At 34.6% G+C, this 10,000-nt stretch overlaps 2 protein-coding genes across 4 annotated transcripts in view; one reads left to right on the top strand and one right to left on the bottom strand.

Moving 5' to 3' along the window:
* LOC123508694 overlaps positions 1-5,375 on the top strand; it is a 9,485-nt gene extending 4,110 nt beyond the window's left edge. The window contains exon 2 of the mRNA XM_045262565.1: positions 2,347-5,375. Coding sequence (XP_045118500.1) covers positions 2,703-3,995 — 1,293 coding nt within the window. The 5' untranslated portion in view covers positions 2,347-2,702 and the 3' untranslated portion in view covers positions 3,996-5,375. The remainder of the gene's footprint in view (positions 1-2,346) is intronic.
* LOC123508683 (sterol O-acyltransferase 1-like) overlaps positions 1-10,000 on the bottom strand; it is a 39,587-nt gene that overhangs the window by 24,354 nt on the left and 5,233 nt on the right. The window contains exon 1 of one of the 3 annotated variants that reach the window (XM_045262554.1): positions 1-154. This exon is cut by the window's left edge and continues 172 nt beyond it. The exons of the other annotated variants lie outside the window; for them this stretch is intronic. The gene's annotated coding sequence lies outside the window, so the exon portion shown is untranslated. Of the gene's footprint in view, positions 155-10,000 lie in introns of those variants that run through there. 3 annotated transcript variants of the gene reach the window in all.

Below are 10,000 nucleotides of genomic sequence, written 5' to 3'. Positions count from 1 at the left end.
TTTTTCATGCACGATCTCTCACCAAGCTGTCCTCTCCTGCACGGGATAAATCAACACAGAAACACCCCAAAATGTTACTTGATAGTAGGAAATAATAATCTTGGTCAGCCAGCACACCAAAGATAAGTCAGATGATTGGTGGGCAGCCGATAGGAAAGGTCATTCAACAGTGCTTGCTTAAAAAAAATGTGCTACGATAAGAGATGGGTATCGTATGCTGTCTGATAAAAAATATATCAATTATCGTACACTAGAGACAAGTTGTAATGAAAGTGGTAGTGTTGCTGTTATTATTATTATTATTATTATTATTATTATTATTATTATTATTATTACTCAATTTTTTCTAGTTATCCATTTTTGTATATGTTAGCCTTATTTTTATTCCGTGTGTGTGTGTGTGTGTGTGTGTGTGTGTGTGTGTGTGTGTGTGTGTGTGTGTGTGTGTGTGTGTGGCCGTGAATGACTGTTTGATAACATACCACAAAGATTGATTGTACAAGAAGACATGTACATGCGTTCAAGGTTATAATGACAATACACACACACACACACACACACACACACACACACACACACACACACACACACACACACACACACACACACACACCTGACTACAATAGTACCTCAGAACGAAAAAAAAATAAGGAATAAATACAACATATAAAAAAGTTAATAACAAATGAAGAAAACAAGTGACAAGTGTCTTAAAACCTCGCTATTGAAGAAGCAGGCAGGGAGTTCCAGAGTGTGCCAGAGAAAGGGATGAATGATTAAGAGTACTGGTTAACTCTTCTTGTGCAGCGAGGCCATTGAAGAAGGGGTGAGGTGTGCAGTTAGCAAGATCAGAGGAGCAGTTAGTGTAAAAAACAGCGGTAGAAGATAACAACAATGCTACGATGAGAGAGAGAGGTTGCAGACAGTCAGATAGAGAAGAAGGAATGCAAAGACGAAAAGCTTTTGATTCCACCCTGTCAAAAAAATGAATAAGTAGATAGATAAATAAATAAATACTGAAATAAGAAATCTGTGGTGAAAAGATGTAATAGCTAAGTTCAAAATGTAAAGATGTACAGGCTAAGTTGAGATTATAAAGATGAACAGCCTAAGTTAAGAATGTAAAGGTGTGCAGCCAATGGTCGATATACTGTACAGCTACACCCAGTCTTCCGCCGCGACACAAGTGTTTACTGAAACCATTTAAAACACTTGACCTCTGAAAGAACTTATTATTAGCCTCTCAGTGTGGAGCGTGGAATGATGTCACAACTATTACTACCACTACTACTGCTGCTGCTGCTACTACTACTACTATTACCACCACCACCACCACCACCACCACTACTACTACTACTACTACTACCATCACCATCACCACCACTACCACTACCACTACTACTACTATTACTACTACTACTGCAACCACCACCAGCCCTCTACTACTACTACTACTACTACTACTACTACTACTAGCTATTACTACTACTACTATTATTACTACTACTACAACTACTACTACTAATTATCTATTCATATACCGAGCCGGTAATCCCACAACAACAACAACAACAACAACAATAATAATGATAATAATAATAATGACAATAATAACAATAACAATATTAATTTCATGATTCTAGCGGCCACAGTTCAATAGGCTATACTGGAAGTTACTGAATTTCAAAGATGTTTTCAAGACTCTACTAACAACCTATAGGGAACTTGCATTTGAAGTGGGCTCTTTTTTTTTCTTCTTTTTGTTGTTATTGTTGCCCTCTGCTAGTTTCCCTCTTGCATAAAAATAAAAGTAACAAGTATCCTATCACATCAATGACAAAAAGCAGAAATGAAAACTCGACTAGGCATTTTTCTGACTTTTAAGCAACAATCCTGGGAAGAAAATAAAGCGAATTCAAAATAAATTCTCTTTAAGTAACATGCTTTAACGCTTGGGTGCTTTAACCCCTTCAGTACCATGACGCGTTTCCAGATTCCTTTTGCTTACTATTTGGTGATTTTGTACAGCTTTAGAAACTTATGTGAGGGATTAGAATAGTGAAGACTGTGGCCATTAATCTTCTGATCTTAATATCAATGAAATGATTTAATGATACACAAATATCAAAGTAAAATTGTGTCCCAGTATTGAAGGGGTTAATACTCTACAACACTCAATAGTCATGATATATTCAAACCCTTAAAACAACCCTTAGTAAATTACTTAAAACCATGAAAAATTACCCTCATACCATTAAAATTGTCCTAAAACTCTAAAATCCTTAAAATCTGCCTGAAATCTTTACGTGCCCTTAAGTTACACCCACGTCTTCCATTTTCTTTCAGAGCTTGAGACAGCGAGGTACCGAGACAGTGAGGAGCTTCGTGAACCACTCCTAGAACTGACTCATATCTGGCCTGTATTAAAAAACGCTCTGCTTTCTCACCACAACTATTTACAAAGGCCACAATGATGATTAGCAGGATTTTCAAGAGTGTTTCTCCAGTTTATAATGCAGAAATCTTCTCAATCTGCCTCTAGAAATATAGAAACACCTTAAAAGCTTGAATATATCTAAATAAAGCCTTTTGGAATAGTGTAGGTGACGCGCAGAAGTGTTTCAGGATACAAGCCTCTTCTGTACCACCACTAGAAACGTCCTCCAAGATTTTGATTTCGCCAAGGGCCTAGAAACCTTAACATGACGACCCATGAGGAGAAATTCCGGAATATTTTTATTGTTGAGCATGACAATGAAAGTGAGATCAATGAAGAGGAACTCCAAAGCACTTCCATCCGTAGAGTGGAAAATATCGAGGAAAAAGAGGAACCCCGTGAAAGAATTGAAGTCCTCACAACAGAAAGTAAGGGAGAAGAAACACAAGAGTCTGCCCTTAGAAATAACAAAAAGCAACCCCATAGAAGAATCAAAACCCTGTCAACAGAAAACGGCAAAGATTCACAACATTGGTCTGAAATCATTGTCCCTTATCTAATTCACTTCTCAGTTATAATCTTCTTTCTCCTGTTTCATGCAATTTGTTATCTCCTTCAAGCTACATTCCTAGTCTCCGCTCTCTACAATATCTGTGCAACTATCGCTTCCTTCCTCTTGCACACTGCCTGCCATGCTAGCGAGACTTTTCTGTCACTCTTTGTTGAAACTGTATGCCATGTGTGTGAAGTCATCCCGCGTATTGTATTCCACAACGTTTTTCGACTTAGTGAAGTTATCGTACCTCTCCTGGTGCACAGCGTCTGCCGTATTGCTCTCATTATCGTACTTCATGCTATCTACACGCTCTGCAATACTGTCAAGAAGCTGCTGAACTTTATAGACAGCTGTCTTTGCGATCTCTGTAGTACCATTATCCATGCGCTGACTCGACGATTCGTGTGGCTAACTTCTAATAAAAAATGCCCTTGCCAAAGAAATAGAGAGGATGCTTCAATAGAAACCATTTGCTCACAAGTGAACCATCTTATTAACACTGTTTTTAGTATTCTTACAGTCATCGTGGCCATCTTGGACAAAACGTTAAGGGATATTTGTCAAGAAAGTGTGAACCTTATAGATGAAATTATGTGCAAAGTTTGGATAGAAGTGATGCTGCTGCTTAACGAAATAGTGAGTAATGTTTGGAATGTGACTGTACAGCTGGTTCAGAAAATAGCCAAGGAAGTCATTACAACGTTCTTTACCATCATTAACTCCTTGCTCCGTCTCATAGAAACAGATGTAAAGCGGTACTGTAGCGACGTGGCGGCTGACTTGGGAAAAGCTTACAAAAATATGATAAATTCAGCGAAGAGGTCACAGCTAGTTCACAAAGTCGCCAAGAAAGTCATTACAACTTTCTTCAACATCATTACCTCCTTGATCCGCCTCATTGAACCACATGTAAAGCGATACTGTAGCAACTTGACTGCTGGCTTAAAGGGAGTCTACCAAGATATGATTAATTCAGCGAGGTCACAGCCAAGGAAGTCATGATAACTTTCTTCAGCATCGTTAACTCCTTGTTCAGCCTTACAGAAGCCGATGTAAAGCGGTACTGTAGCGACGTGGCTACTGGCTTAAGGGGAGTTTACCATGATATGATTAATTCAGCGAGGAAGTTAAAATAAGATCTATGGGGAGTTTGATGTGATACGGACGCTTCATAATAGGCTACTCCGGGATGCATGCAAACTTTGTCATTCTATAGCTGGACTGTCTGGTCACATCAAGAATGCTATAATATGCTGTTGGGATTGTTAATGTTTTGCTAGGTTAAGTTAGATCATGTTGGGTCAAATTAGTTAATGTTAAGTTAGATTACGTTAGATATGTTACGTTCAGTTAAATTAGTGAAGATTATGGCACTAAAACATGAACTTTCCAATACAGTATAAAGTTATGTTGGGTTATGTATTATGTTAGATGTGTTACGTTAAGCTAGGTTAAGTTAGATTAAGGAAGGTTACAACACTTACACATTAACTTCCCAGTAGAATATGAACACCAACCTTCGCCTTTGTCCTCGCCTTGTTTCCTGACTTACATTTAGATAACCAAGGAGAATCAAAACACAAGCATTTTCAAATCTTACAAGGCTCCGAGATTAAGGAAAAGCTACGTTCATATTTCCTGAATGTTTACAGCTTGTATGCACCACAAAACCTATCAGCGTCGTATCTTCATTGTTTGTGAGAATTTATTGTGAAAAGACTTGAGTTCTCGTGATTCTAGTGATAGTTTTAATCCCTTCAATACTAGGACACAGTTTTTCCTTGGGGTATGTGTACGATTAGACCATTTTATTGACGTTAGAAAGGGTCTATGGAAGTCAGAAGATTAATAGCCACAGTCTTCACTATTTCAATTCCTAACATAAGTTTCTGAAGCTGTTTAAAAGACCAAATAGTAAGGAGAATGAATATGGAAACGTGTCATTGTACTGAAGGGGTTAAAGTGTCTAATGAAAGTTAAGTAGCTTTTTAACGTTGTTATCATGATACTAGCACATGATAAAGGCTCTAATGAAAAAAAAATGAAGGTTTTTAAGGTGTTCGAGGTTCTAGTGGAAATAATATAGGTTTTTAAGACTGGTTTTTTTTTTTTTTTTTTTGCGATGGTTTAATTGAGTTTGGTTTATTGGGTTTATTGAAAGTTAAGGAGGATTTCACTCTTGTTAACACGATCCTAGCATACAATAGAGGCTCTTGTAGAAATAATGGTGGTGTGTAAAGCTGTTTCCTTTTTATTCCAATGATGATTTAACTTAATTTAGTTTAATTGGGTTTAGTGAAAGTTAAGGAGCGTTTCATTCTTGTTAACACGATCCTAGCTTATAATAAAGGCTCTTGTAGAAATAATAAGGGTCTTTAGAGCTTTTTTCCATTTTATTCCTTAATTTAGTTTAATTGGGTTTAGTCAAAGTAAGGAGCGCTTCACTCTTGTTATTCTAGGCTCTTGTGGATGGTTTAAAGCTGAGTTCAGTTTAATTTCACTTGTTGTTAAGGCTCTTGTGGAGATATTAAAGTTTAATTTCACTAACTTATAATAAAGGCTCTGGTGGAGATATTAGAGGGTATTATTTAATTTATTTTTATTTATTTATTTATTTTTATTTCTAGTGATGGTTTCATTAGGTCTAGTATGATTTTTGTGTTTTTAATCAAAGTTGTTTTCGTGGTTGTGGTAAATGAAGAGGCTAGTAGAAATAATAGAAGTTTTTAAAGTTTGGGTATATTTTAGAATTTTAGTGATGATTTAATTAGTTCTAGTGGAAGTTTTTTGGTGTATGGAGTTTTAAATTAAATTATCATTATTATTATACATACACACACACACACACACACACACACACACACACACACACACACACACACACACACACACACACACAAAATACGCTCAAAATAAAATATTTAGATGTGTTTTTCATTTGAATAGGTTTGAATCAACATATATAATGAACACAATTTTCTTACTTTTTCAAATATTCATAAACATTTCCTATTGTTAAGTATTTATAAGTACTTTACACAATATTCTGGAGCTCAACCTTTCAAATTGGTACAGACATCATACAATATTCGGGGTAATAATGTCAATCTCATGTGCCCGCAATTCAGAACGACTCTTTTTAAACATAGTGTATTATGCTCCGGTCCACAAATATGGAATTCATTACCTTTTCAAATAAAAACACTTCTTTATAATGATAACTTGTCCACTTTTAAAAAATCTTTGAAGACATACTTGTATAACTGCCAAAATACATGATATTCTAAATTTAACATTTAAATGCAAAACAAACATTTCTATCTAAGATTTTCCCTTCCTCTTTGCCTTTACCATGTATAACAAACACATTTTTATAGATGTATCTTCTAATGTGGTATTGTAGTATGCGGTGTTAATTTCCTTTCGTGTTATGTTTAGTCTTATTTACTTTTCATTTACTGGTATTATAATTATAGCATTGTGTTATTAACAGGATTATTATTATTATTATTATTATTATTATTATTATTATTATTATTATTATTATTATTATTATTATTATTATTATTATTATTATTATTATTATTATTATTATTACTATTATTATTATTATTATTATTATTATTATTATTATTATTATTATTATTATTATTATCATTATTATTATTTGTAGTGATGGTAATGGTAGTAATGGTATTACTATTATTATTATTATTATTTTCATTATTATTATCATTGATCGTTTTTGAATTTGCAGTGTGTTTATTGTGATTTGCTTAGCTTTGTTCTTGTCATTATTAGATATGGTTGTTATTATTACTATTCTAGTTACCTAAATCATTCTTTAGGCAATTTACCTAAAATATTGCCAATTGGTGTTGGTGTAAACAATAATCATAGTTATGTACATAAATGTGACTGTCGGGAAGCTTCGGCTTGACAGTCTCTGCCATTTTTTTTTGTTTGTAAACATGTCTTTCTCAAATGTATTTATGCTAATGGGCAATAAACCTTTACTTACTTACTTACTTAACACACACACACACACACACACACACACACACACACACACACACACACACACACACACACACACACACACACACACACACACACATTACGTCAAGCAGACATCTATAAACCAATTTATCCGTATTCTGAAACAACTCCTGCGCCACACCTCCTTTATTTCAAGACTCTAGTTAATGCTACAATGATTTTTAAGGGTCTTTATATAGTTTAAGTGACAAATTAACAAAACTTCTACATCATCAGCAAATTAACAAAACTTCTATATCAGCAAATTAACAAAACTTCTACATCAGCAAATTAACAAAACTTCTACATCAGCAAATTAACAAAACTTCTACACCATCAGTAATATAGGTTTTTAAGACTGGTTTTATATTATTTTTTGTGATGGTTCAATTGAGTTTGGTTTATTCGGGTTTAGAGAAAGTTAAGGTGCGTTTCAGTCTTATTAACGCGATCCTAGCTTATAATAAAGGCCAGCTTGTAATAACACGTGTGAAAACCCTGCTAATCATCTATGTGGCCTTTGAAAACAGTCACAGTGGTTGAGTGAAGTGTTCCTGTATGCGAGCCCTTGTCCTTGTTAAAATAAATTAAATTAATAAATAACACAGCACTAGGAAAATGATAAAAATAAATCAATAAACAAGGAACTATGTCCGGATGTGGAGAGTAAACGTTAGTAATATAATAACTAAAGAAAATATTATCAGATTTGAGGAATAAAGCCACGAGTCAACATCAAAACAAACACGCCAACACAAACTAATCAACACACAATGAAAAAAAAAAAAAAACACAAAAAGACGGAATGAATAAAAAAAAAAAAAAGTGAAAAGAAAGAATTTAATCAAACCCAACTTTTGTACACAAGCAAATTAAGACAAATCAAAAAGGAAAAAAAACAAATCAAAGAAAAAAAAGTTTAAAGAATAAGATTAAGAAGCAAATGTAACTTCCCACTCCAAGAAATCAAGACACATCAAAACAAACACAAAAGAAAAAAAGAAAAAGCAAAAATCAAAGAAAAAAAAGGCAAGTGAAAAATAAACAATAAGAAAAAAAGAAGAAATGAAAAAAAAATGAAAAGAAAAAGTTAAAAAGCAAACCTAATTTTTTTTCCCACACAAAGAAATCAAGACAATAAAAAACAAACGAAAAAAAAAGGAGAGAAAAAGCAGAAAATATAGAAAAAGAAAATGAAAAAGAAAGAAATCAAGAAACAAATCTTATTTCCCCACACAAATCAATAAAAACACACCCAAAACAAACACCCCACCAAAAAAAAAGAGACAAAAGTAGAAACCAAAAGAAAAAAAAAAAACAAAAAAAGAAAAAATAGAAATTAAAGGAAAAATGAAAAAGAAAGAAGTTAAGAAACAAACTTAACTTTCCCACACAAAAAATCAAGACAATAAAAAACAAAAAAAAAGGATTAAAAAAAAAACACTAATTAAAGAACAAATGAAAAAGAAGATACTTGAAGTGGCACGAATTTCTAAGGATGTTTTTGTGATTCTAGTGACATGTTAACAAATTTTCTGCATCATTAACAGGACAAATAGTCTTTACAAAGGACTCTAGTTGAAGTGACACGGGTTTCTAAGGATGTGTCTGATTCTAGTGACATGTTAACAAATTTTCTGCATCATTAACAGGACAAATAGTCTTTACAAAGGGCTATAGTTGAAGAGACACGGGTTTTAAGGATGTTTCTGTGATTCTAGTGACAAGTTAACAAATTTTCTGCATTATTAACAGGACAAATAGTCTTTACAAAGGGCTATAGTTGAAGAGACACAGGTTTTTAAGGATGTTTCTGTAATTTTAGCGTCAAGTTTTCTGCATCATCAACAGCACAAATACTCTTTAGAACTCGTTTGATCTCTTTGGTCTTTGAAAATGGCCGCGGTGAGAGAGGAAAGCGCTTCTGAATGTTGCGCCAAGACTGAAGGAGCATGTAAATATTTGAACACTCACTAATCTCCTTACAGGTCTTAATACGAAAGAGTGACTCACGGAAACCATCAGCCATGACCACCTTCCTATTCACCTCTCCCTCCACTTCCCTCGTCTCGCAGCCTACCCACAGTTCACCAGGTTCTCAAGTTACAGGGGTTTTCAAGAGTGTTTTTGTGGTTCTAGTGGTAGTTAAAGGGTTTTCAATGGTGTTTGTGTGATTCTAGTGGAAGTTACAGGGTTTTTAAGGGTGTTTTTTGTGGTTCTAGTGGAAGTTAAAGGGTTTTTAAGTGTTTTTGTGGTTCTAATGGAAGTTATAGGGGTTTTCAAGGGTGTTTGTGTGATTCTAGTGGTAGTTAAAGGGTTTTCAAGTGTTTTTGGGGTTCTAGTGGAAGTTATACGGGTTTTCAAGTGTTTGTGTGGTTCTAGTGGTAGTTAAAGGGTTTTCAAGTGTTTTTGTGGTTCTAGTGGAAGTTATACGGGTTTTCAAGGGTGTTTGTGTGGTTCTAGTGGTAGTTAAAGGGTTTTCAAGTGTTTTGGGGTTCTAGTGGGTTTCGGGTTTTCAAGGGTGTTTGTGTGTTCTAAAGTTAAAGGGTTTTCAAGTGTTTTGTGGTTCTAATGGAAGTTATACGGGTTTTCAAGGGTGTTTGTGTGGTTCTAGTGGTAGTTAAAGGGTTTTCAAGTGTTTTTGTGGTTCTAGTGGAAGTTAAAGGGATTTTCAAGAGTGTTTTCATGGCTTTAGTGAGAGTTGCAGGAGTTTTCAAGAGTGTTTTCATGATTCTAGTGATAATTTAAAAGTTCTAGTGAAAATTATTGTGGTTTTCTAGGGTGTCTTTCATGATGTGTGTGTGTGTGTGTGTGTGTGTGTGTGTGTGTGGACTTCGACAATGCCGGTGAGAGAACGAGGCATAGTGTGGCTGTGTGATAAATAGAGTAGTACGCGAAACCCTTGCTCTTGTTCCCTCCAGGAGCCATATTCTGAAAAACTTCCGCTTCGCACCTCCACTATTTCAAAG

The sequence above is a fragment of the Portunus trituberculatus genome, chromosome 3 (assembly GCF_017591435.1).
Source record: "Portunus trituberculatus isolate SZX2019 chromosome 3, ASM1759143v1, whole genome shotgun sequence".
Classification (NCBI taxonomy): domain Eukaryota; kingdom Metazoa; phylum Arthropoda; class Malacostraca; order Decapoda; family Portunidae; genus Portunus; species Portunus trituberculatus.
The sequence above is the reverse complement of the archived record's forward strand: the minus strand, read 5'-3'. Positions and strand labels throughout refer to the sequence as shown.